The following is a 27,905-nucleotide window of genomic DNA, read 5'->3' on the forward strand; positions in this document are numbered from 1 at the left end:
CGGCAGGAGCGTAGAGCCGGAGCGGTTTGTAGCGTGCGGCGGGGAGAGTGGAGCTCTGAGACCCCGGAGCAGCCGCCGCCATGGCGGATGTGACCGCCCGTAGCCTGCAGTACGAGTACAAGGCGGTGCGTGTGGGCTCGGGGAGGACTCCGGTTAGGGAGCCCAGCGGGCAGCGGGAGGCTGAGGGAGTCTCAGTCTGAAGGCCTACAGGAGAACCGCCAAAGCGGAGGGGAAATCAGATCGGGCCGAAGCGGGGGTACACGAGGTGGGGGTGTATGAGTAACCCCGCCGGGGTCTGGGGCGGGCGGGATGGGCTAAGAGCTCTGCTAGCAGTGTTTGTTCCCTGTCCCCTCAGCCTTATACCCGCCCACTTCCACACGTCACCCCCAACATGCTCGCCGCTTTTCCCAGCTATGGGTTGTTATGGGCAGTGTTAGCAGCGAGGATCGTTCAGCTGATTTGACTGCCCTTTGCTCATGCGCGATTATACGATGCTATTTCTTCTTAAGGAAGACATCTTTTTATTCCGGCTAGTGATTATCAGCACTTAGTGGCTCCGATTCTTGCTTCTTTTGTTATCATCAGCTGGCATCCTTGTGATGTGTGAATTGTCCCTGCTTATGTCAGAGCTTCGATAATCTTGTGATCTTTTCAGAACTCGAATCTTGTCCTCCAAGCTGACCGCTCTCTCATTGACCGGACCCGCCGGGATGAACCCACAGGAGAGGTGCTGTCCCTGGTGGGGAAGCTGGAGGGCACCCGGATGGGAGATAAGGCTCAACGGACCAAACCACAGATGCAGGAGGAAAGAAGAGCCAAGTGAGTACCAAGGGGAAAATGACTCTTCTTCAGATCCAAAGTCCATCTTCCCTTGAGCATTTGAGCAGTGTTTTGCTTGGTGCAAGAGGAGACATCAGTGGCATTAAAACAACTGAGTAAAGGTACAAACAGAACATGAGATTTAAAAGGTTCTTTGGCTTTATCAAGCGTACCTAAAGTGGAAAACAACTTTTAGACCTTTTTCTAACATGTGTTTCTGGTCCACAGAGACATCTTAATTTTCTTCCCGATATTTTCAAGACCCTTGCTGTTCCTTTGTCTCAGTAACTCTTTTTTTCTTCAATTACTAATTTCCCACCCCTACTTCTTTCCTCTCCTGTTATCCACTTTCTACTTTTGTTATTAAACTGACATTAAAGCATCCATAGCGTGAATGACAGGTGGGTTTTTTTGTTTGCTTTTTTTAACTTTTTGGGAGATTTATTTCAAAACTTAATTTTTGAACTTTATCTCACCATTATCTTTTGATTCTGATCATCTCTGTGTCTTCCTCCTTTCCCATGATGAAGTCTCAAAAATTTGTAGGCACAATTTTGATTAAAGTAGTTATGTTTGAAATGAGTTAATACATCATTTGTTGTCCACTTTGCAGAGTATGACTTCTTTTCCAGTTTTGTTATAATTTGTTGGGAATCAATGGTAGTAGATTCCTTTGGAGCTTCAGTTTCTCTGGCTAGAAAATGTGTCAAGAGTGAAAAACTAATCAAAATCCGATTGTATAATATTGTCATATGAAGTAAAAAGAGTTGTCTTTTTTATTTTTATTTTGTTTATTTATTTATTTTTAATTTTTATTTATTTATTTTTTACCCCAAAGCCCCAGTAGATAGTTGTATGTCATAGCTGCACAGCCTTCTAGTTGCTGTATGTGGGACGCGGCCTCAGCATGGCCGGAGAAGCGGTGTGTCGGTGTGCGCCTGGGATCCGAACCCGGGTCGCCAGCAGCGGAGCGCACGCACTTAACCACCAAGCCACGGGGCTGGCCCTACTTATTTTTTTTTTATTGAGGTAACATTGGTAAGGGTTGTCTTTTTTATTTTTATTTTGTTTGTTATTTATTTTTTTTATTGAGGTAACATTGGTAAGGGTTGTCTTTTTTAAATGAATGAGGAAGATGTCTCATTGTAATGTATAGTGCATCTAGTGAGAGAATGACAGAGGATTCCCTTTCTGTTACTGTGTTTCCATTAAAAAATACTCCTGCTAGTGACTAAGGCCAAAGGGAGTTATTTGCTGAGGTACAGATTCATGTTTTTAAATGCTACCTGTGTGCCATGAAGCTGAGAAGAAGAGGAGAATGGGCTTGATTTCGTCTTACCTTTGGGACAGAAGGTTCTGTCTGTTCAACATCACACTATGTGTCCATTAGGCGAAGAAAGCGTGATGAGGACCGTCATGACATCAACAAGATGAAGGGTTATACTCTGCTCTCGGAGGGCATTGATGAGATGGTGGGCATCATCTATAAGCCCAAGACTAAAGAGACCCGAGAGACCTATGAGGTGCTGCTCAGTTTCATCCAGGCTGCCCTCGGGGACCAGGTGAGACAGCCAGAGGGTGAAACCACGTTTTTGGAGAGGGAGAGAGTCACAACTGGGAGGCACCGGAAGAGCCTTGTCTGTGGATTTTCCTGTGTGAGCCATACCCATTTGCAGAAGTGGCTGTTTACTGAGCACTTAACTTTATGTGGGGTAGAGCTTTGTGTGTCTCCTCTCTTTCAGTCTTCACATCAGCTCTGTGACTAGGTGCTATTAATATTCATTTTCTGTTTTACAGAAGAAAAATGTGAGGCAAAGAATAGTTAAGTAATTTTCCCAAGTCACAGACGTAGTATTTGGCAGAGCTGGGATGTGAGCCCAGGTAGTCTGTACCCAGAATCTGTGCTCTTAACCATTATACATGTGTAATTAGATTAAGGACCTTTATGAATCTCTGAGAGGCTCTGGTGAGGGGGATGCTAGAGGAGGTGAGGACAAAGAATTGCCAAAAGTTGACAGACTAGAAGAAGACTGCGGAGTGTCTCTACCACCTGGAGAAATGTGGCCGACTGTTGTGGAAGCTGTGTCCTTCTGCTTCCTAAGACCACCTACCTAGTCTTTTTTAAAACAGAAGGCTCGTTCTTCAATGGTGTGACTCTTGGTGGCATTTTTTATTAACATGAATGAAGATGGTCAGAACTTGGTATGCAGGTTTTAAAGAGGTATGGCTCTTCACATCCTGCTGTCACATAAAGCTGGTCGGTGATGTTCTACTTCTCATTGTTCTAAATGTTTGTTGTTGGGTTGTTTTTTTTTTTTTGCCACCAGCCACGTGATATCCTTTGTGGGGCAGCTGATGAAGTTCTAGCTGTCCTAAAGAATGAAAAGCTTCGGGACAAGGAAAGGAGAAAGGAGATTGACCTGCTACTGGGTCAGACAGATGATACCAGATACCATGTGCTAGTGAACTTGGGCAAAAAGATCACAGACTACGGTGGAGACAAGGAAATCCAGAATATGGGTAACTGAGCTCCTTATGTCCTGATCATATTAACTGGTTGCTTGGTGGCCCCTAAATGTGATCTTCTAGCCTCAGTCATTAAAGCATCTGGCTGTGTCAGTGAGTTCCTATAACCTGTTTGGTGTTTACTGAGGAGTTGTGATTGATGGACACCAGAATCCCTAGATGAGAGCAGCCGTTTCTTAATCTGAGACCCTTTTGTTGTAAAGAACATGGGAGAAAACTTGGGCAGAGCCTGGGGGGACTCAAGTGGTTGAATAAGCAGAACAGGGTCCCGTCCAGGGTTGGCAGGTTGGAGAAGGCCTCAGTGGTGGCAGTATAGATGGCTCTCTTACGTTGATCCTTGAGTGTCTGTGTGTGTCCTTAGACCGTAGATCTATCAGAAGGAACACAGGTCAGGCATTTGGGGAGGAAATTAGCTCCATTGTGCCTCATTTTCACTAACTGATCACTGTCCTTTTTTTTCAATCCCTCATCGTTTCAGATGATAACATTGATGAGACATATGGTGTGAATGTACAGTTTGAGTCTGATGAGGAGGTGAGTGATGAAGCAAACAGAACCAGTCTGTTCTCGTTTTTTGCAATTGTTAAGATGAGGGGATGTAAAGAAGCTCCTTAGCTTAAGCCAGATAAATTTTATGGTGTCGTGTGGTTGTCAAACTTGGACATAAATATTGTTTTGCTAAAAAATTGTTACGGTTATCTTTAGGTTTTATAAAGCATATTTAAATTTATAAATATAAACTAATATAATAATTTAAAAACAAGCGGCTCAGCAAAAAGAAAAACAAAAGATAAATATCATGTATACCTTCATTGAGGATGTATGCCACCATGTTTTACTGCGTTTTAACCTTATTGTGATAATTTCCCACTTTGCAGTACTGTGTCCTACTGCCAATTTCAGAAGAATGCACATTTGCCCAAGAGCATGGGTGTATTTTGTGCATGATTGTTTAAGTAACAGTTGCAGCAGCCACTGAGGTTTACCATCTAATCAGAATTTCTTGAATATAACCCAATAGGAACAAATGGGGCACTTGAAAAAATTTACAAATTTGCCCTAGAGTTCTCAGTGGGTGAGTTTGGCTCCTGAAAGGTAAAATGCTGGTCTTGGAATATCATATACTAGGACAGGAAGAAGGGATAGCACAGGAGAGTCAGAGGAAACAGCACCAAGTTGTGAGCCAGGAGGTCTGAATGTCGGTCCTGTGTCTTGGGCAGGCCGTTTTGGTTCAGCTTCTCCATCTGTCAAATAGATGACTGAAGTAGATGACTGCTAAGCCCCTCCTGCAGTATAGTTAATAGGATTTATGATTTTAAGTAGCAGCACACTAAAAGAATTTGCTTGTAGTGTTCATTCATTTAACAAATCCTTATTATTAAGTGTCTGCTTTTAACATGACACTGTGCTCAGTCCACAGTACAGGGGGAGCAAGTGTGGGAGTAAAGACAGTGGTCAGTAAGCTAAGTGTGCCTCTACGTTTCTGGATCACTGTATGCTTTCCCAGGCAGGCTTCTGTGTAGCTCTTCTCTCCTGCCAGCTGATAGCTCTTTTTTTCTTTTATCGATTGTGTGTATATGAGAGAGGCTGTGATCCAGTTGGTTGCCACTGTGGCAGCCTAAGGTAAGAAGCAGAAAAGAGAGACGCTTCTAATGAATCCATGCCAAGTGGACTTAGAAAAGGGAGGTCATTCCATTAAATGTACTCTGGAATGAGGCTGACCCTGGTTCCACTAAGCTATTGGTTTCACCCCCAAAGCCATTGCTCTAACCGTGGAGCTAATTTTAAGTGACTCAAGGGAGAGGTTCTATGGTGATGCCAGGATCAGCTTCAAATCATGAGTTGGGGTTGGGGCTGTTTCCACAGGAAGGTGATGAAGATGTGTATGGGGAGGTTCGAGAAGAGGCGTCTGATGACGACATGGAAGGGGATGAGGCTGTGGTGCGCTGCACCCTCTCGGCTAACGTAAGTACAGTTTGCTCTTGCCCATTGCTGCAAGGCTGGGTTATTTCTGAGTGTAGTGCTTCTTTCCTGCACCTAGGTCCTGTTATATATTACTTATTGACCTACCTTTTTATAGTGTGAGCCATAGTAAACATGTAGTGTTTTTCTTAAGATTTCAGTCAGTCATCCTTCTTCCCAAAGGCATATGTTGATGAAATCTTAGTTTGGTGTGCTCCTGAACTCAATATAGCAGAGTTTTTTTCTTTCTGGAAAGTCCTCAAAACAAGGGTAGGCTATGGGGGCGAGTAGAACTTTGTTGCAAGGTGATGAGAATGTGATTGGGGCGAACAGACATGGTGCCTGGTTACTTTTGTAGCTTGTAGCCTCGGGTGAACTGATGAGTTCCAAGAAGAAGGATTTGCACCCCCGGGATATTGATGCGTTTTGGCTCCAGCGGCAGCTCAGTCGCTTCTATGATGATGCCATTGTGTCGCAGAAGAAGGCGGATGAAGTGTTGGAGATTTTGAAGGTATGGCCAAGATCACACTGCTGTGTCAGCGGATCTTAGCAGATGGAACAGTGTGTGAAACAGATGGCTGCGTCCTCACTCAACGCTGTTACCTTTCCTGCAGACGGCCAGTGATGATCGGGAATGTGAGAACCAGCTGGTTCTGCTCCTTGGATTCAACACTTTTGATTTTATTAAAGTGTTGCGGCAGCACAGGATGATGAGTGAGTATATGGTGGACCCTCCTGTCGTGTATTCGTGTGCCCAGGAACATGTGTGATGGGAGGCGATTTTGCCTTCACAGTTTTGGTACTGGTGTCATTTATTTTTCTTTCTACCCCAAGGTTGACGATTGTTTTTCTCTCACCCCCTCCTTCTCACCTTCCCTTTCTTCCTTTGGCTGTTGGCAGTTTTATACTGTACCTTGCTGGCCAGTGCACAGAGTGAACCTGAAAAGGAAAGGATCATGGGAAAGATGGAGGCTGATCCAGAGCTCTCCAAGTTCCTTTACCAGCTCCACGAAACTGAGAAGGAGGACCTGATCCGGGTGAGGGCTGGCTTGGTTTATCCTTGGTCTGATTCCTGAGCTAGAGTGTTTGCTTCATCTGCTTTGGAAAAGAGACACTGGCTAAAAGATTGCAGCATAAAGCTAAGTTCCTATTGAAAGAGGAGGTTGAAGAAGTAAAGTATTTCTCTGAATTCTCTGAGGTTTGTCAGTGGCACAGATTAGAATCAACACATTCACCTTGGTGTGGTTGAGAGACCACTGACCTGCTGCCATCTTCACCAGCACCACAGGCCCTTTTCTGTTTATTTATACAGTATATCATGGCATCTGGTGAAAACACAGGAACAGAACGCATGTGTTTGCTGAACACAGGACCCACACTTCTACCCCTCAGGGATAGCCCTTGATGCTGAATGTCTGCTTTTGAAATCTTGCACTGTGCATTGTCCCTTTCAAGCTGTTTGCTTGCTTTCATCATTCTGGCGGTCCCCACGGCAAGTGGCTGAACATAAAGGGACGTCTTTTTGTTATGAGACTTTTTTTTTTTTTTAAAGATTTTATTTATTTATGTTCCCCCCCAAAGCCCCAGTAGATAGTTGTTATGTCATAGCTGCACATCCTTCTAGTTGCTGTATGTGGGACGTGGCCTTAGCATGGCCGGAGAAGCAGTGCGTCGGTGCGCGCCCGGGATCCGAAGCCAGGCCGCCAGCAGCGGAGCGTGCGCACTCAACCGCTAAGCCACGGGGCCGGCCCTAGAGACTTAACTAGGCAGCACCCATGCGTCCAGCTCAGCTAAGCAGAGACTGAAAAGGACAAGAACCTAGAATGGTGATGAATCGTTGTTATTCTTTTTATCTTTCCCCATTACAGGAGGAAAGGTCCAGGAGAGAGCGAGTGCGTCAGTCCCGAATGGACACAGATCTGGAAACCATGGATCTGGACCAGGGTGGAGAGGTAGGTGTCAGGGCCCTTTCCAAGGCTGTGATGGATGGAAAACTCATTGGCTCACTTGCTCACCTCCTTTGTATGTTTGTTTTTAATACTCCCAGGCACTGGCTCCGCGGCAGGTTCTGGACTTGGAGGACCTGGTTTTTACCCAAGGGAGCCACTTCATGGCCAATAAACGCTGTCAGCTTCCTGATGGATCCTTCCGTCGCCAGCGCAAGGGCTATGAAGAGGTGCATGTGCCTGCTCTGAAGCCCAAGCCCTTCGGCTCAGAGGAAGTGAGTGAATTGCTTTTCTCGGTTTTCGGCTCAGTTCACCTCCCTTCCGGTTTGGATTTCTACCCATTAACCAGAATGTGGCCTTGTCTCATCAGTAGTTTATTCCAGAAGTGGACACTGCTTCAGAGTTTTCCCATTTTGATTTGGAGCCCAGGGGACAATATTGATCTCTCTGGTCTGGCTTTCAGTGGAGAGTTACACGGGGAGGTTGTCAGGAAATGCAATCCTGGAAATCCTGCAAAAACAGTCTGCTCAAGGATGCTGCCAGTGTGGTGTGAATAGCATTTCTTTCTTCTAGCAACTGCTTCCAGTGGAGAAGCTGCCCAAGTACGCCCAAGCTGGATTTGAGGGCTTCAAAACGCTGAATCGGATCCAGAGTAAACTCTACCGTGCTGCTCTGGAGACAGATGAGAATCTGCTGCTGTGTGCACCTACCGTAAGCACTGCCCTGGCTGCTTTTTTCTTGTGGAACGTGGTGTATGTTTTTGGTGGCAGCATTGTTCATCTCCACCCCTACCCCTCAATTCTTTATTCTTTGATGGAAGGGGTTAAATGGTAGGATCAAATTCCCAGGACATGCTCTATTCTCTCTTTTGGTGATAAGTCCATGGAAGTTGGGCAGTGAGTCTGCCCAGGTAAACAGGCCTTCTCATCCTTGATCTCTGTCCTAGGGTGCTGGTAAGACCAATGTGGCCCTGATGTGTATGCTCCGAGAGATAGGGAAACACATTAACATGGACGGCACTATCAACGTGGATGACTTCAAGATTATCTACATTGCTCCCATGCGGTCTTTGGTGCAGGAGATGGTGGGCAGTTTTGGAAAGGTTAGAACTTTTCTCCAGAATATATTGGGTGCAGTTGTCAAAGTATTGGGAACAAGCCTGGTACATCACTGCTTCTTGTATTATGGTATTTCTGGAAGGCCTCACACAGTGTTTCTTTTCCACTTCAAAGATGGACCTTGACCCAGGTATAGAGTGTTTCTAAAGCAAGAATGTCCTGGACCTATCTTAGACTTTCTCAGGGGTTTACCATCTTTCTTTCATCCTCTCCATAGCCTTTTTCTATGGTTGTTATCATTTGCATTATTGGAGTTTTTATGAAACACTCACATAGATGTGGTTGATAATAGACCTAGAGGTGTTATTCTAGGTCCTGTTATCTACGACTTTCCATTTCCCCCTCTTGTGTGCAGAGCTCCCAGAGATTCTCTTTCTGCTTCATTTGCCTGAGTGCTTGGATTCATTTTAGAAATATCTCATATTATTGGTCTAATTCACCTGATATTTCCCTGATGGGCTGATACCTACTTCCAATACCCTACACTCAGACTTCCCAGATAGAAAGTGTGGTATCAGGGCCCCCTTCAAGTATTCTTGCCTCATGTGCCTTTCCTCCACCCAGCGCCTGGCCACATATGGCATCACTGTTGCAGAACTGACTGGCGACCACCAGCTGTGCAAGGAGGAGATCAGCGCCACTCAGATCATTGTCTGCACCCCGGAGAAGTGGGACATTATTACTCGCAAGGGTGGCGAGCGCACCTACACCCAGCTGGTGCGGCTGATCATTCTGGTGAGCAGGGAGTGCTGGGGGAACCGAGTGGGAACATAATGGTAATGTAGTGGGAATGTAGAGACCCGGCCAGGTCAAGGACAGCTTGATGAGTTTTAGCGCTAAACATTTGCTCAGTGCCTTTTCTCCAGCCACTAGCCTTTGTAATGACAGCTACTGTCAGCATTGCTGTTACCAATAAGTGAGAATCTGCACTTAACTGAAAAATTTTCCAGTAGGTGCACGGTGTTTCCTATGTTGTTCTTTATATCTTTATTATGTCTGAAATGTTTTGAAATAAATGTAAACAGACAAACTAATTGTGTCCTCCCAGAACATTAAAGGGCTTTATAAATAAATAGTCCATTCTCAGTGGGAATGAGTGAGGAGTCAGGATATTACGTTCCATCTACACAGAAGTACCCAGGGAGGGATGACTTTGAGTCTGAGTGTAGTTTCTTTAAGTTGTCTGGGAAAGCAGAAAGGAGACCTCACATACTGATTTTCAGTGTTCTAGACCAGGGGTTGGCAATCTGTGGCTACTGCCTTTTGTTTTATTGGAGCATAGCCATACTTGTTTGTTTACGTATTGTTTGCAGCTGTTTTTGTGCTGCAGTGACAGAATTGAGTATTTGTAAACGGGGACTGGCTGGCCCACAGGCCTAAAATATTGGCTGTCTGGCCTTTTAAGAAAAAGTTTGCCAATCCCAGCTTTAGAGCCTTGCTACTCAAAATCTTGTTAAAAATGCAGAGTCTCTGCTGAATACCCACTGAAATACAATCTGCATTTTATTTATTTATTTATTTTTATTATTTTTTTGTGTGAGGAGGACTAGCCCTAACATCCGTGGCCATCTTCCTATACTTTATATGGGATGCTGCCACAGCATGGCTTAACAAGCGGTGCGTCGGTGCGCGCCAGGGATCTGAACCTGTGAACCCGGGACCGCAGCACGTAACTGCTTGCGCCACCGGGCCAGCCCCCAATCTGCATTTTAATAAGATCCCCTGCTGCTTTGTTTGCATGCTGAAATTGGAGAAGCACTGCCTTAGGCTATTGAACTGTTATTTGATGGAGGGTATCTTGTTCTTGGTAAGGATAATTACCCAGAGGTGAAGCTTTATTTGATACAAATATGCTCTGATCAGAAGCTTCATTTTTAGTAAAGAAATTTACCTTTGAGTGAAGTTATGAACTCATTTACCTGAAGTATCAGATTTTCTTGCCATAAAGCACTATGTTTCACTGAACTGTAGCAAAGCAGCTCATGGTCAGAGCATGTTATTTCCTGGACTATTTCATGGTGAATGTTGTCTCATCCTTTGGGTTTCTCTGGCTTGGGAGCCCTTTTCTTGTCTTCTTAATTTGGCATATTAAGTATGTACCTACAGAATGGAACTACTGTCAGGAAAGAGGGCTACATTTCTCTAGTTCTAGAGGTAATTTGCTGCCCTCCCATTCTTTAGGATGAGATCCATCTTCTCCACGATGACAGAGGTCCTGTCTTAGAAGCTTTGGTGGCCAGGGCCATCCGAAACATTGAAATGACCCAAGAGGATGTCCGACTCATCGGTCTTAGCGCCACTCTCCCCAACTATGAAGATGTGGCCACCTTTCTGCGTGTCGATCCTGCCAAGGGCCTCTTCTACTTTGACAACAGGTACAAGAAAAGACTGGGAGAAGTTTAGCCAGGGTGACCTTCCTGCTGTCCTTTCCCTTTTCCAAGGAGTCCTGTTGGATTGGGTTTTAGAAGGCCTTTGGGTTTCGATGTGTTGTGAATCCAAAAAGAGGACTGTCGCTCCTGGGCAGTGAAAAGGACTGTTTATTTCCTCAGTATTCTGTGCCAAAAAACCTCATTTGTCTAACTGAACTTCTAGCTTCCGCCCAGTGCCTCTGGAACAGACTTACGTGGGCATCACAGAGAAAAAAGCTATCAAGCGCTTCCAGATCATGAATGAAATAGTCTATGAGAAAATCATGGAACATGCTGGAAAAAATCAGGTCTGTCCATGGTTTCTTGTTATTCTTTAACTCTGTTCTTTTGAATTTCTGACTTAGCGATAATCAGGCAAGACTGACAGAGATAAGGAGAAAAGACACAATGCAAATCACCAATATCAGAAATGAAATGGAGTATTACCACAGAACCTGTAGTTACTGAAAGGCTAATAAAGGAATATTATGAACAACTTAACACATAAATTTGATAGCCTAGAAGAAATGGGCCAATTCCTCAAAAACCACCAACTTCCAAAACTCAGCCTACGTGAAGTAGATAACCTGAATAGTCCTATAACCATTAAAGAAATTGAATTTGTAATTTAAAAACTCACCAAAAAGAAATCCCCAGGCACACATAATCAGTCTGTCTATCTACATTATCAAGGGTCCTCCCATAAAACATTTGGGTGGCTTACACTAAAAATATAACACAGTAAAAATAAAGATGAAAATTAAAAACTAGTGAAAGATGGCATTTTGTAGAAAGTATGGTATAATTTTGTAATTGAACACTAAAGTGTAGCCATGTTAACCAAGACAAAAGCTAAAGAAAAGTGACAGGTTATGTATTTATTTTTGTCTGATGGAAAGAAGCATATGAATTTAGATGAAGAGACAAATCTTTTCTTGGCACTAAACACTCGGAAGACTTTCTCTCCTACAAAATGGTGCTAGTCTCATACTGAGACTTATCTCCTAAGTCCTTTTATAAAGGCCAGTGCCCATTATTTTGTATAATACTTTAGCTGTTATTTTGCAGACACATTCTTTAGGTGCTTACAATCTTGTCAGGTGCCTGGACACAAATTCTTAATCAAGCTTCCTGAATTAGCATCCATCTTATGTTTAAACTTGCTGTTAAAGATAGGGTGTTAAGAGTTAGTTTAGTTTCCCAGTTACAGGACTCTGTCACTGTGCTTGGTAAGTTCATTCGCTTAGGGTCTTGCTGGCCCTGTTCAGGTTTCTAAGCCACACATTCCTGCCATTGCTCCTCTTCAAGACCTTGCCTTCTGGCCTTACAGTGGTGCAGCCTCTGCTTCTTCCGGCTGGTGCCCCAGGGCTAGTGGAGCAGCTGTTGGAGCTATGTCTCTTGATGTTGCAAACTGTGGTTTCTCCTTAGGTGCTGGTGTTTGTCCATTCCCGAAAGGAGACTGGCAAGACAGCCAGGGCCATCCGGGACATGTGCCTAGAGAAGGACACTCTGGGTCTGTTTCTGAGAGAGGGCTCAGCCTCCACAGAAGTCCTTCGGACAGAAGCTGAGCAGTGCAAGGTGAGGAGAGACAGACCCTGTTCTCTCATTCCAACCTGGTAACTGGCGCAATCCGAGTTGTCCAGACAGTCCTCTAGGACTGCATCATGGTGCTATTGTTTCACACGGGTTAAAGTTGATTGTCTGGATGGGGTTGTGTGGAATAGGTAAGGGGCCGGGTCTCACGTGAAAAGATTTACTTAGTCTCTGGGAGAGTTCTCACAGGAAGGCTCACCTCATCGCCTGTTCTTTTTCTCTTCCACAGAACCTGGAGCTAAAGGATCTTCTGCCCTATGGCTTTGCTATTCATCATGCAGGCATGACCAGAGTTGACCGGACGCTTGTAGAGGATCTTTTTGCTGATAAACACATTCAGGTGAGGGTGGTCAGAGCACAGACTTCAGAAGATCCGAAACGTCAAAAGTGTTAAAGGTTGTGCTGTATGTTTGCGCCTGGTACTTTATCATTTCTGGCTCAAGTACCCCAGGTCAGAGGGTTGTGGTAGGTACAGTAAACATAACTTCACGCCACCTCTCCCAGCTCTTCACATACTGCGTGAGGGAAGATAAGTGAGTTTAGGAAAGTGTCTGAGAAGCATAGCAAAGCAAGCGTGTGGGCCACTCCAGAAATTGCCAAACAAGGCCTCATAAGGTCAGGACTTTGTTCAAATTTCCTCTCTCAGGATAGCCTGTATTTTTAATTAAATTGTCTAGTAACCTTAAGTTGATTAATATAGGTCTGCACTTCAGCCTCTTAGGTGTCTCTAGAACCTTGAAATGTTAATTCTTGAATAGATGAGGAACCTAAGGACTCTTTTCCTCTTTATTCTGCTGTTATATTGACAGGTGTGGGACCCACCTCACAGTGCTGTTGAGGCTCTGAGGCCAGTTACCTAGAGAAATTGGGGATATTAACCCTCTGGTGGTAATGTCCGTTTTCCTTATTACTTTGCCTTGCCTCCATAGGTTTTAGTTTCCACAGCAACTCTAGCTTGGGGTGTGAATCTTCCTGCACATACAGTCATCATCAAGGGCACCCAGGTGTACAGTCCAGAGAAGGGGCGCTGGACGGAACTTGGGGCACTGGACATTCTGCAGGTACAGATCCTTTGAGTTTATTCTCCGTGGGGAAAAGTATTGTGTGTATAAAATGCAAGAATACCAAAAAGATGGCAGATGGAAGGCAAGGTTCTGTAAAGTGGACTCTCAGAATCACACCCGGAAGCTCTGTGGCCATAGCCCTCTTGCTGTCTCTGACCTAGATGCTAGGACGTGCTGGAAGACCCCAGTATGACACCAAGGGCGAAGGCATACTCATCACATCTCATGGGGAGCTACAGTACTATCTGTCCCTCCTCAATCAGCAACTTCCTATCGAGAGCCAGATGGTATCAAAGCTGCCTGACATGCTCAATGCGGAAATCGTGCTGGGGAACGTCCAGAATGCAAAGGTAGGGAAGGTCTCTGCCCTTGTTGCTGTTTGCCTTCTCCAGAGAGGCCAAAGTACCAGGAGGGGGATGGTCTCTGTCGTGGAGCTATGGGCCGCCAGCATCTAGGGTCCTCCAACCCTGCGCCCCACATCTTCGGTGTAAGCAGGCTCTGGTAAGCTTGGATCTATGGCTGACAGTTCCCCTTGTTACCAAGATCTTAGAAAGGACTCTTTGTCTTTTTAAAAATGAAATATAAACATTCAGAAGACAATATAACACACATCCTTATAGTTGGGAATTAATTTCTAAGTGATCCAGGGAAACTTTGCATTTGGACATCAGTTCTCTATGCTAAGACCCCAAGCAATGTCTTGTAGGATGCAGTGAATTGGCTGGGCTATGCCTACCTGTATATCCGAATGCTCCGATCCCCAACCCTCTATGGCATCTCTCACGATGACCTCAAGGGAGATCCCCTGCTGGACCAGCGCCGACTGGATCTAGTTCATACTGCTGCCTTGATGCTAGATAAGAACAATCTAGTCAAGTATGACAAGAAGACAGGCAACTTCCAGGTGAGTGGGCTGAGGGATTGAGGCAAAGGTCTCAGCAAAAGTTGTAGCCCGAGGGGACAGTTTTTTAAGTTGCTGTCTTGATTTGAGTACTGCCTGTCTAATTGCCCATTGCTTGGAACAGTAGAAAAACAAGTGGGATTGGACTGTGCCCCTTGAACCTAGGAACTTCTAAAATGGTATAATAAAGCCTGACAGTGCCTCCTTTCTGTAACTTGAGTTGAGGTGGCTAATTCAGCTGTCTTTTCTGTGTGGGCATCAATTCACTGTAGGCCAGTTTATTGTACCATCTTTCTTCATGTGCTTGGGCCAGACACTTGTATTGGTGACTTCATCCAGTGGGCATCTGTTGTCCACAGTGAGAGGTTGTGGCTTGTTAATGATTGGTATTGGACTGAGTCTTCTTCATAGGTGACAGAACTAGGCCGGATAGCCAGCCACTATTACATCACCAATGATACAGTACAAACCTACAACCAGCTGCTAAAGCCCACCCTGAGTGAGATTGAGCTTTTCAGAGTCTTCTCGTTGTCCTCAGAGTTCAAGAACATCACCGTGAGAGAGGTAAGTCCACATAGCATATTGGGACGGTGAGTTGGTACTCACCGCCAAGTCTCTGGATGGGTTCTCTCCTCGGCCACCTGGCTTTTCCTTGATCTGTTAACTTTTTGTGGCAGGAGGAGAAGCTGGAGCTGCAGAAGTTGCTGGAAAGGGTGCCCATCCCTGTAAAGGAGAGCATTGAGGAACCCAGTGCAAAGGTGAGTCCAGCTCCTCTCTGCTTGGAATAAGGATGAGGTAGTTTTCATAACCTTTTAAAAGATGAATCTTGAATTTGAGTTTGTACTTGGTAACCTGGTCAGTTTTTGCATCCTTCTCACGTGTTCTTTTTGTATGGAATAACAATTATTTAATGTCTGTACATCAAGAGCTATAGAAGATCTTACCTGGCATGTATACCCAGAGCAGAAATATGATTCACTTTCTTGGACTGTTCAATGATTGGCCTCCTTCTGGGTGACTTGGTTTTTTTCCAGATCAACGTGCTTCTCCAAGCCTTCATCTCACAGCTGAAATTGGAGGGCTTTGCACTGATGGCCGACATGGTATATGTTACACAGGTGAGCGCAGAGTGTGCCACCGGGAGAGGGGGCCTAAACAGTTCCAATTCTTTGTGTGCGGTGTGTGTCTTGGAGAAAGTAGGCCCAAAACTAGTGAGGGAGAAAGAATGCTGAGTTTTGCCTTAGTTGGCTCGTTGCTTGATGCATGTATGGCATAGCCACTCTATTTTACCGATCTTGAGCATGTGGGAAAGGTAAGGCCCTGAGAGAGAGTGATGGGGAGGCTCCACAGGGAGATCCGCAAGACATAGTGTCTGCTTCCCTATAGAGAGTGACTTCCCACTGTGGCTGCTGGGCTCATAAATAAATCCATAAATGGCAAAAGGCTTCATTAACTATTCTCTGTCTTTACCTCTGCGGGCAAGACACTAGCAACTTCACTCTTGCTAGAACCCTAAATGCTAAAATCATGCAGTGAGCGTTAGGTTAAAATGTTGTGCAATGAGCTCGAGCTGCACTTTTCTAACTGTTCTGTGTTCAGCAAGCATCTACTGTATAGAATAGTAGTTACAGAGGGAAAGAGTAGTTACAGAGGGACTTTGTTTTTGAGTTGGTGTGGCTGATTGCATCAGAGCTTGAGGTAATTAAACTGTGTGTAGAGTGGCTTATTAGGTCTGGAGATAGTGGGGACTTAACAGAGGGAATGCTCCATCTTTCCCCAGTCGGCTGGCCGGTTAATGCGTGCCATCTTTGAAATTGTCCTGAACCGAGGTTGGGCACAGCTTACGGACAAGACCCTGAACCTCTGCAAGATGATCGACAAACGCATGTAAGGGTGCAGTGAGCTGGAGGCTGATCACCATGATTTGGGGTCCCCAGGCTGAGGGTGTAGAGAGAAAGCCTTAGAGTGCATGTTATTTCTGGTCCTGGTGCATGAAATGTGACATGTACCTGGGTGAAAGTTAGGAAGGAAGGCCCTTTGGGGTGGAGCCGGGGAGTGAGGGGAGGGTGGTGGTGAGCGTTGGCTCTCAGGTCTCACTACTGGCACAGTGTTGAATGTCTTTCTTTAATGACTGTGTCTCGTGTGGTCATGGCTAATCTGTTGGAAGCGATGATGAGGGCAGTTTGTTCCAGGCCCTGCACAAGGGACTAGTTTTGTTTCCTTCCTGGATAGGTGGCAGTCCATGTGTCCTCTGCGCCAGTTCCGGAAACTCCCTGAGGAGGTAGTGAAGAAGATTGAGAAGAAAAACTTCCCCTTTGAGCGTCTGTATGACCTGAATCATAATGAGATAGGTATGTGGGATGCTGTCGTTCTTCTTGTCCTTACAGCTCAGATGTCTTTCTGAGCCTTTGTACTTTCTACTTCCTAGGCTCTGTGCCCTAATATCTTGTGTTCATTTCTCATGTCCCACTGAAGTACTAGGCCAACTCTTGGTCTTGGGACTTTGAATCCTCTGGGCTCCACTGAGAGTGAAGGGAAGAACCTGCCCCACTGGAGCAGAATCTGCCAGTTTCCCATGGTGGCCCTCAGGGCCTAGTTTGCAGACCTTAGGCAGGCTGGGCTGCAGCCCCTGTCCTCTCTCATGTCCTCACAGGGGAGCTGATCCGCATGCCGAAGATGGGGAAGACCATCCACAAATATGTCCACTTGTTTCCCAAGTTGGAGTTGTCAGTGCACCTGCAGCCTATCACACGCTCCACACTGAAAGTGGAGCTGACCATCACACCAGATTTCCAGTGGGATGAGAAGGTAAGGTTTGGCTTGGCAGAGGGACTGGGTTCAGAGTGATCTTGGTGAGAGCTAGACTGGAGGTGCTGAGTTCCCACACTGGCTCACAATCCTTTTACTTGTGCTTGTGTTGGCAGGTCCATGGTTCGTCAGAGGCATTCTGGATTCTGGTGGAGGACGTGGACAGCGAGGTGATACTGCACCATGAGTATTTTCTACTCAAGGCCAAGTATGCCCAGGATGAGCACCTCATTACGTTCTTCGTGCCTGTCTTTGAACCGCTGCCCCCTCAGTACTTCATCCGCGTGGTGTCTGACCGCTGGCTCTGTGAGTGTGTCTCCTCTGCACGGTCCCCTAGGGACAGGTCCTCCCGGGGCAATTATAAGAATGTCTTGTACTTTGTACTGGGCCAGACTTTGTTGGGGAGAGTGATATATAGGCTGCCTTGGGGTTTCCATTGTGCACGGAGGGGCTCTGGAAGTTCGTTGGGTAAAGAGAGGACTGTTCACTACCCTTCCCATTTCTTTTCTGGCAGCTTGTGAGACCCAGCTGCCTGTCTCTTTCCGGCACCTGATCCTCCCAGAAAAGTACCCACCTCCAACCGAGCTTCTGGACCTGCAGCCCTTGCCTGTGTCGGCCCTTAGAAACAGTGCCTTTGAGAGCCTTTACCAAGATAAATTTCCTTTCTTCAACCCCATCCAAACCCAAGGTAGGTGTTTCCATCCCCAGGTGGTCAGTTCCTATGGAGGCCTTTTAAGGTCACCTAGAGACAGATGTGTTCTGTGGCACGAAAGGAAGTAGGATGCTCAGGTGCTTGGCAGGCATGGGAGCTCATTGAGGCCAACTGTTGGAGCACACCAGGACGTTTTCCTTTCTCAGAGTCCTCGGTTACTGTTAGATTTGCTTTGCTTCTTTGCATGTCTCACTGGGGAGGGTCTGTAGAGCAAAGTCTTATCACAGTGCATTGTCCTCCTCAGGCTTAGGAGGCTGGATGCCTGCGCCTGATGCTCATGTGTTGAACCAGAGTGTGTGGCGTTGACTGAGGCCTCCTCCCCCTCATGGTTTTAAATGACTACTACATTCACAGAGAACGCCCTCTTCTCTGCGTACTTTTGACTGAGGACATCCTGGGTGTTTTCTCTTTCATTCCTCCCACCAGTCTGATGAGGGATTTACTACTCGAGATACTATTGTTAGTGTCCTATTTTATAGATGAGGAAACGGAGGCATAGAGAGGCATCCCAGTTGAACCAGCTAATAAATAGAACCTGGACTTTAACCTAGTCTTGATGCCAGGACTTAGGTTTTTACCTTCTTTCTATATGAGACTGTTTCCAAGAAACATAAGAGAGTGTTGGAGGGGCAGAGAAAAGTAGCCAGTTCCCTTTTGTTCTGCATCCTGGTCTCTGAGAAGACCAGCAGAGAAGCAAAGAAGGCTACTTGGTCTCCTTTGCTTCTGTTGTTGTCCCACAAATCTCCATGGGACCTGAACTCTTGATCTTGGTCTCTTCCCCTCTTCCTTTTGTGTGGGAGGGAGAAAATGAGCGGGGAGAGGTTTAGCAGGCCCGGCTGCAGTTAGAGGCCCTCATGCCATCACCCCTTCGTTGTTGCATTCCACGGCTGACTGGCTGAGTTTCTCAGGTTGTCCTCTGTTCTGATGAGTGGTCTGAGTCTCTTCTCTCCTCAGTATTCACACTGCTTCTCTGCCCATTTTTAGTGTTTAATACCGTGTACAACAGTGACGACAACGTGTTTGTGGGGGCCCCCACGGGCAGCGGGAAGACCATCTGTGCGGAGTTTGCCATCTTGCGGATGCTGCTGCAGAACTCAGAGGGGCGCTGTGTCTACATCACCCCCATGGAGGCTCTGGCAGAGCAGGTGTGTGACGTGGTGTTGTGTCACGTGTGAATTTTCCTGGAAGCTGTTTTCATCTGTGAGTCCAGATCAAAGTTTTCTATGCCCTGAAATTTGCAGGGTCAACTGGGGCAAGACTGTTTGCTTTTTCTTGGTCATTTCTTCAGTTTGTGTCTTAAAGAAAAGCAATCCCATCACGTAAAGGTTGGTGTAGGATTATAAAGTAGCTTAAGATCTAGAGATCAGCAGGTCTCTTTGTTTGGATTCTCAGGTTTTTCTCATAATAAAGGAAATGATGCCTGGCATAGCGTGATATTTTTCTGCCCTCCATCTCCCTGCCTGCCAGGTTTACATGGACTGGTATGAGAAGTTCCAGGATAGACTCAACAAGAAGGTGGTGCTCTTGACGGGGGAGACCAGCACGGACCTGAAGCTTCTGGGCAAAGGCAATATCATCATCAGCACCCCTGAGAAGTGGGACATCCTTTCCCGGCGGTGGAAGCAGCGCAAGAATGTCCAGAACATCAACCTCTTCGTGGTGGATGAGGTCCACCTTATTGGGGGCGAGAATGGGGTATGGCTTGATCTTGTGCATAGAAGAGGGCTGTGACTGGCCCAGTGACCTTGGCATTGGGCTTTATGTTTGGGTCTGAGGCCAGAGACTAGGGGCTTCTCCCAAGAGGATTCTGCTTGTCACCTAATTCCAAAAGGATGATGTGAGACTTTTTTGTAGTACTTTTGGAAAATAGCATTGCTTAGTGGAGATTGGCTGTTATGGAGGAGGTGGAAGGAAGAATTAGGGGCTTATTTGAGGTCGTTGGGCTATACAGGAAGGGTAACTGAGGGAAGAGGATGGGGCGAGTGGGCCTGTAGTAACTCCCTCCTCCCTCTTTCCCAGCCTGTCTTAGAAGTGATCTGCTCCCGAATGCGCTACATCTCCTCCCAGATTGAGCGACCCATTCGCATTGTGGCACTTAGCTCCTCGCTCTCAAATGCTAAGGATGTGGCCCACTGGCTGGGGTGCAGTGCCACCTCCACTTTCAACTTCCACCCTAACGTGCGTCCTGTACCCTTGGAGCTGCACATCCAGGTAGGACCCATTCTCATTCCTATGTGGCCTCATATGCAGAGTACCAGGTCTTGTAACCCTTGTCTCTTTTCTTCTTTCTTGGTTTCCAGGGCTTCAACATTAGCCATACACAAACTCGCCTGCTCTCCATGGCCAAGCCTGTATACCATGCTATCACCAAGCACTCTCCTAAGAAGCCTGTCATTGTTTTTGTTCCGTCTCGCAAGCAGACCCGCCTCACTGCGATTGACATTCTCACCACGTGTGCAGCGGACATCCAGCGGCAGAGGTGGGGTGGGGTGGGGCCTGGCTTCTGGGGGTCGGTGTGAGGGGAAGTTGGCTCAAGTGAGGTTGGCTCACCCTGAATGGTGTTCTGTTTCTGAGGGTGGGGTTAACCCCCATCTGGCTAGGGGCTGGGCAGCTGCACGGTTTGAAGGGTATTTGCCAGGGATTGGAACCGCTCCGAGCTGTGCTTGTGTCGCCTAGGTTCTTGCACTGCACTGAGAAGGATCTGATCCCGTACCTGGAGAAACTAAGTGACAGCACGCTCAAGGAAACGCTGTTGAATGGGGTGGGCTACCTGCATGAGGGGCTCAGCCCCATGGAGCGACGCCTGGTGGAACAGCTCTTCAGCTCAGGTAAAGAAAATCTTATGGCACAGAGTGAGAGTATATCCAAGGGTATCACAGGTGGTGTGTATTAAACTTTAGGGTTTGGGTGATATTTCTCTACAGCACCGTAGTCATTTTCAAAACACTTTGCTGATTATTTTATCTATTATCTCTCTTTTTGTTTTTTTGTGAGGAAGATCAGCCCTGAGCTAACATCCATGCTAATCCTCCTCTTTTTTTTTTGCTGAGGAAGACCGGCTCCAAGCCAACATCTATTGCCAATCCTCCTCCTTTTTTTCCCCAAAGCCCCAGTAGATAGCTGCCTGTCACAGTTGCACATCCTTCTAGTTGCTGTATGTGGGACGCGGCTTCAGCATGGCCGGAGAAGCGGTGCGTCGGCGCACGCCCAGGATCCGAACCCGGGCCGCCAGTAGCGGAGTGCGCGCACCTAACCGCTAAGCCATGGGGTCGGCCCTATTATCTCATTTGATGCTCCCAATAACCTTGTGATGTAGGTGGGACAAATAGCCCTACTTGCTAGGTGAGAAAACAGGCAGGCACATAAGGTTGTATTATTTCAGAACCTTGTTTTCTAGATCAGGACCTTTGGCCACTAGACCTGGTTTTCCATGGCTACCAGACTCACCAAGGTTGTTAGACCCTAGAGAGGTAGTAAATGGTAGAACTGTGAGCCTCCCTTGGGTGGTCGTGTTGACCTGTGGCATTTCATGCAGAGTATTATCATTTTGACACTGCTTGGTGGAGCCGCAATGGAGATGCTCCTGCCAGAATCATTTACTGTCACTCTTTGACCTTTGAATCTGTCTGGTTTGGGGTACACTCAGAGAGAGCTTGGTTTTGCTGCCGTGTACTGAGCCAGCCCATGGGTGAGCTGGTGTTAGCACCTCCAGTCAGCAAGGCTGGTCTGTCAGGCAGTTGTCTAAGCTTAGCTTTCCCTGGGCTTGGAATTCTGTTCCAGCATTACCTTGTTTCCTCTAGGATAGTCCCCCAAGCAGGGCCACAGTGGCATGGCGCCACCTCTTATAGTACTGCCTTGGCCCTCTTAGTCACATCAGACCTTGTTTCTAGCAAGGTTTGCTCTGAGTTCTGAAGCGTAACACAAGATAAGTTCCTCCCTGCCTAGGAGACAGTACATCCTGCCTCATCCCAGGTGCCTTGCACTCAGTCTTCTTCTCCCCTCTGCTGCTCAGGGGCTATCCAGGTGGTGGTAGCTTCTCGGAGTCTCTGCTGGGGCATGAATGTGGCCGCCCACCTGGTGATCATCATGGACACCCAGTACTACAATGGCAAAATCCATGCGTGAGTCTCGCTGTGCTCTGCCTTAACAGGAACCTCTCTCCTAAAATGAACATGTCATTTGCAGATCCAGAAGTTAATCATGAAGACGAAGTGTTAGGGAAATAAACAGCTAGCCAGGATTCCACTACAGCCAGGTGTTTGAGAGAGTTTTTAGTCTCAGGACCTAGGCTCGCATTTGCCTTTATAGTTGTCCTCCCATATTTCAGCAAGTTGGAGAAACAGGAAGTTTAAGCCAGAAGAAACTTTATTTTTTTTTGTTTGTTTGTTTTGTTTTTTTTCTTTTGTGAGGAAGATGAGCCCTGAGCTAACATCCACACCAATCCTCCTCTTTTTTTGCTGAGGAAGACTGGCCCTGAGCTAACATCTATTGCCAATCCTCCTCCTTTTTTTCCATTTTTCTCCCCAAAGCCCCAGTAGATAGTTGTATGTCATAGTTGCACATCCTTCTCGTTGCTGTATGTGGGACGCCGCCTCGGCATGGCCGGCCAAGCGGTGCATCGGTGCGCGCCTGGGATCCGAACCCGGGGCCACCAGTACCGGAGCCTGCGCACTTAACCACTAAGCCACGGGGGCCAGCCCCAGAAGGAACTTTAGAGCTTATGTAGTTAACTTGTTTATTTTACAGATTGGGAAAGTGACTTGGTCCAGGTCACACACCTTTGTGGTGACAAGAAGTAGGTTTGGTTTTTCTAGAAAAAGCTAGAATAATTTAACCCTTAAAAATATATTTTTTCCCAAAACGCAGATTATTTGGAAATGAGTGTTATTTTTTTGGGCTTACTTTTAATGTCTGAACCTGCTTCTAAGTTTGGATTTAAGTCAGGTGACTTGCTGACTCATGAAATATGCAGCTGTTCAGGTTAGGAAGCTTGACTTAGATATTTGATCCTTTAATAGGGAGTGGTTTTGCTTTTGGCATTAGGTGGGTTTATAGCTTTGGTTCAAGGACCCTGACCAACAAAGTGACAACTCTTATACTTGAAAATGACAATGATGTATAGATAAGCAAGTGAAACTAGTGCCTAAGCACAGGAGCTCATAAACAGAGTTTTGCTGTACTTTGCCCCTATCTCCCCATATTTGCATTTTATTCTTGGATGTTTAGGGAGTCAGAGCCCCCTGAGTGCAGTCTCTGTATTGACGCACCTTTGCCTCCTTTCCCCTCGGTCACCAGGTATGTGGATTACCCCATCTATGATGTGCTGCAGATGGTGGGGCATGCCAACCGCCCTTTGCAGGATGATGAGGGGCGCTGCGTTATCATGTGCCAGGGCTCCAAAAAGGTCAGTCCTGGCCTCTTGCACCACTTGGAGATCCTGGGCCTCAGAACAGATTCTTTAATCTCTCTTTGGATAGATGTCTTTACTTACTTTTTTATGTTCTGTCAACTTCTGCCTCTTTTATTTTCCACATTGCTTTTGTAATAAGCCTCTCAGCCATGTGGGATTTTGTAGCCTTTTGTTTTGCTTCTCCATTGACTCCGTGTGTTGAGGTCTTCGCTCTCTGGCTGGTTCTGTCTTTCGTTATGCACTGCTCAGCCTGTGTGACTCGGCATACCCTGATACCACTGTAAAAATGACAGTGATGCCAGTGGGAACAGGATACACACCCAACCTTCCAGGTCCAGACCCAGCTCACCTTGTCTGTGCACCTGGTTTCTTCCATTTTTGTATTAGCTGTGTCTGTCATACAAGGGCCACCCCCTTTTAATTTGCCCTTGGCCCTTCTTTTTGACTGTGTTGTCATGAACTTTTTATTACTATCTCCCTCCCCTCATCCACAGGATTTCTTCAAAAAGTTCTTATATGAGCCATTGCCAGTAGAGTCTCATCTGGACCACTGTATGCATGACCACTTCAATGCTGAGATTGTCACCAAGACCATTGAGAATAAGCAGGATGCCGTGGACTACCTCACCTGGACCTTTCTGTACCGCCGCATGACACAGAACCCCAATTATTACAATCTGCAGGGTCAGTGGACTTTGGAGCACACATTATCCTTTTGTGGTCTTCACAGCCCTTGCTGGCCATCTCCCTGTGACTCCCCACTTACCTCTCACCTTCACAGGCATCTCCCATCGTCACCTGTCTGACCACCTATCAGAGCTCGTGGAGCAGACCCTGAGTGACCTGGAGCAGTCCAAGTGCATCAGCATTGAGGATGAGATGGACGTGGCACCTCTGAACCTGGGCATGATTGCTGCCTACTATTACATCAACTACACCACCATTGGTGAGGGGCCAGCAGGGGCTGTGTCTGTGTCTGTGGGGTGCCTAAGCTAAAGAAATCTTATGCAAAGGTCTGCAGCCCATGGGGATGAGAGATGATGGGGATTCCAGTGCCCCATGTGTTTGTCAGGGGGACATCCTGTAGGGTAGAGCTAGGGTAGCCCAGGCAGTTAACTCTCTCCTCCTTGCTCCTTTTCTGCCTGCTTTTGACTCCTCCTAAACCTCCTCTTTTTCTGTCAGAGCTCTTCAGCATGTCCCTGAATGCCAAGACCAAGGTGCGTGGGCTCATCGAGATCATCTCCAATGCAGCAGAGTATGAGAACATTCCCATCCGGCACCATGAAGACAACCTCCTGCGGCAGGTGGGGACATCTTGGCTTCAGGAGAACATCCTTGGAGTTGAAATTTGGCCTGTGTGCCCAGAGCACATGGTATCCCTGTCACCACAGGAAAACCCCAGCACACCCCCCAACACCTCCATACCTCCCTCACACACCTCCACACACATCTCTACCCCCACCACCCACACCTCTCTGTGTTTTGAAGGGTTGTGAGCCTGGGACAGGTGGTGCTTTTGGCCTGAGAGCTCATCTCAGGCAGGGTCACCTGTTCATCACCAGCTGTTTTTCTTCCACTTTCCAGTTGGCTCAGAAGGTGCCCCACAAGCTGAATAACCCTAAGTTCAATGACCCACACGTGAAGACCAACCTGCTTCTGCAGGCTCACCTGTCCCGCATGCAGCTGAGTGCTGAGCTGCAGTCAGACACAGAGGAAATCCTTAGCAAGGTACAGTGTGGGTGCGGGTGTGGGTATGGGGTGGAGGGGCCAGTGGTGGCCTGTGAAGTGGCAGTTCCAGCCCCGCCTGCTCTTGCACTCCTGTCCCTGTTCAGGCAATCCGGCTCATCCAGGCCTGCGTAGATGTCCTCTCCAGCAATGGGTGGCTCAGCCCTGCTCTGGCCGCCATGGAACTGGCCCAGATGGTCACCCAAGCTATGTGGTCGAAGGACTCATACCTGAAACAGCTGCCACACTTCACCTCAGAGCACATCAAACGTTGCACAGACAAGGTGAGCTGGGTCTGGACCTGGAGTGTTGAGTGGCTGAGCGTCCTAGACTAGGGGTGAGTTGTGGGAGGTGAGTCACAGCAGGGGAAACTTCTAGTTTGGGTTCTTCTGAAGGTGTAACATATTGAGATACTAGAGAGCCTGACAGTTGTGCGCTGTGTTCTTTCTGGAGCCGTGTCTGCTTTAGATGATCTGATAGTGTAGCAAGTAAAATTAGCAGCTATTTGGAACCAGTTTCATTTGCTGTTAGTATGTGTTCTCTTCTTCTGACCTCTGAATACCCACTGCAGGGAGTGGAGAGTGTTTTCGACATCATGGAGATGGAGGATGAAGAACGAAATGCGTTGCTTCAGTTGTCTGACAGCCAGATCGCGGATGTGGCCCGCTTCTGTAACCGCTACCCGAATATTGAGCTGTCTTATGAAGTGGTGGATAAGGACAGCATCCGCAGGTGAGCCAGGGAGGGGTCCTGCTGGGTGCAGCATGCTGGTGTGCTGTGGCCCCACTGCCACATCGCTGACGTGCTGCCCTGCTTCTCTCCCCCACAGTGGTGGGCCAGTTGTGGTGCTGGTGCAGCTGGAGCGAGAGGAGGAAGTCACGGGCCCTGTGATTGCACCCCTCTTTCCACAGGTATGTCCTAGCTGGCTTCACCAGGTGTCTACCTGAGGCCCTGTCCACTGGCTAGAGTCGGGGTACAGGGGCACATTGTCACTAGGGGAGGGAAATTGAGAGAAATGATTAAGTCACAATGCTGGGACTTAATCTCGGGGTAATGGGTGTTTTTTTTTTTTTTTTTTTTGCTTTAAAACAATTGAGATGACTGGTAAAAATATCAGTTCAGTTGTGCAGAATTGTCCGTCTCTGTGACTGTTAAGATGCATTTGTCTGTAACTCTTAAGTGGCTCCAGGACAATTGGGCTTTTCTAGTTGCTGGTTCTTCTCTCTCCTTTCTCACTCACTGTGCTTCCAGTTGCGTGGTTCTTTAGCGCCAGAAAGAAAATCTGATCCCTTACATGGGAGAATAGTTGAAAGTTGAAAGCAGAAGCCAGATACACTATAATGTTTAATTTTACAAACTAGTTGTTTAATAGGCTCTGAGGAAAAAGTGCTTTAAACTGGAATACTTGGGCTTTCTGAGAGTGGAGTGGCCAGCAGAGAGGGATTCTTGATAGAGGCAAGGCCTCCTGTGGATATTCTCTCCTGGCATGTTAGCATGTTTTTCTCATCTGGCTTGTATGCCTTTTTCTTAAAAGGGTCTCTGAGGAGCTCAAAGCTGCCAGGACCCAAAGACTAGATCTCTGATAGTGGAATCTCAGATTCGGTGGCAGGCACTAATTGGGAGAAGGTACTTTGGGATGAGGAGATGAGTTAGAACCAACAAATGAGTTCATCTACCTACTTAAAAACTGAGTTCATTTGAGACACTGTAGACAGTTTAAAATCTTAGTTATGCCAGGAAGAAATTTTAGAAAGCTTTCTCTCTGGTTTTCATTTTCCTACTTTTGTAACATTCTCATGGTCTCATTTGGCCATCAAGTTTTACATGCTGAAATTCTTGGCTTTTGGTCACTGCAGAAACGTGAAGAGGGCTGGTGGGTGGTGATTGGAGATGCCAAGTCCAACAGCCTCATCTCCATCAAGAGGCTGACCCTGCAGCAGAAGGCCAAGGTGAGTGTCCACTGGCCCCAGCGTTTGTTCTGAGACAGGGGCGGGGTGAGAACTCCTCCCCTCCCGTCCGTGCTCACCCTGCTTTCTGTTTGCTCTCTCTAGGTGAAGCTTGACTTTGTGGCCCCAGCCACTGGTGCCCACAACTACACTCTGTACTTCATGAGTGATGCTTACATGGGATGTGACCAGGAATACAAATTCAGCGTGGACGTGAAAGAAGCCGAGACAGACAGTGACTCGGATTGAGTCACGAGGCGTTTACTCTCGCAGAGGAGAGCTGAACCTGGATTAGAAACATGTACAGTTGTGTGGGATCTCAGTGGTGGAGACCAGGTCTGTTGGCGTGAGGTCTGGCCGGTCAGTGCGGTCCACCTCCACTGCTTTTCCCTCTTGCTACCTTGCCATCCAAACTTTGGATCTAGTGTCTGTAGCTGTCAAGTGTAAGCTGTGTACATTTTTAGGCATGTTCTTTATAGTACCTTTTGAGTCAGACATTCGAATAAAAATAACTTGGAGAAACCATTTGTCTTTGTAATAATTCCAAATTAAAAGTTTCCTTTCTTCAACTTACAGCTCTTGGCCAAAAAGATTTGGTTTTTTAAGCCTTTGAACTTGCTTACAATGAACACTTGGAGGACAAGGCTGCTTTGTAGTTGGGCTGTCACCTGCAGCCGTCTCAGTGAGTGTGGAGGAGGGAAAGTGTGAGACAGCTGCTCTTCAGTAGGGTTATGCCCTCGATCCACCTCCTCTGTAGTAACCTAGATGCCAGCACTACTGCAGGAACTAAAAGGGAACTTCCATGGTGAGAGCAACAGGTTAGAGGTTTCTCAAGATCTGCAGTGTCCTCTCCCATAAGGAGGCAGCACCAGAAGGGGGATTAAAATGCACCAGCTGGGTGTGGTAGACCAATTTTGTGATCCAGATCTACAAATTTTCCTCTTCAAATTCTTGCCTTCTGTTGTTC

The 27,905-nt window shown here is 46.9% G+C and overlaps 1 protein-coding gene across 1 annotated transcript; it reads left to right on the forward strand.

The window, feature by feature from the left end:
- On the forward strand, nt 1–27,463 carry SNRNP200 (small nuclear ribonucleoprotein U5 subunit 200). The gene is made up of 45 exons (XM_058534549.1): nt 1–125; nt 656–819; nt 2,210–2,381; nt 3,147–3,339; nt 3,824–3,879; nt 5,212–5,310; nt 5,666–5,818; nt 5,922–6,021; nt 6,208–6,344; nt 7,176–7,259; nt 7,355–7,528; nt 7,827–7,964; nt 8,200–8,355; nt 8,936–9,106; nt 10,553–10,746; nt 10,964–11,087; nt 12,208–12,357; nt 12,602–12,712; nt 13,302–13,433; nt 13,598–13,786; nt 14,143–14,340; nt 14,749–14,901; nt 15,015–15,095; nt 15,372–15,455; nt 16,118–16,224; nt 16,570–16,688; nt 16,991–17,145; nt 17,262–17,451; nt 17,660–17,833; nt 18,842–19,002; nt 19,325–19,552; nt 19,877–20,068; nt 20,158–20,336; nt 20,534–20,685; nt 21,870–21,978; nt 23,153–23,261; nt 23,762–23,951; nt 24,049–24,213; nt 24,450–24,571; nt 24,852–24,995; nt 25,100–25,276; nt 25,564–25,724; nt 25,822–25,903; nt 26,849–26,941; nt 27,044–27,463. The coding sequence occupies exons 1-45, from the start codon at nt 81–83 to the stop codon at nt 27,185–27,187; spliced, it is 6,411 nt and encodes a 2,136-aa protein (XP_058390532.1). The 5' UTR covers nt 1–80; the 3' UTR covers nt 27,188–27,463.
- Nucleotides 27,464–27,905: the final 442 nt, after the last annotated feature.

Source organism: Diceros bicornis, chromosome 40, assembly GCF_020826845.1.
Source record: "Diceros bicornis minor isolate mBicDic1 chromosome 40, mDicBic1.mat.cur, whole genome shotgun sequence".
NCBI lineage: Eukaryota > Metazoa > Chordata > Mammalia > Perissodactyla > Rhinocerotidae > Diceros > Diceros bicornis.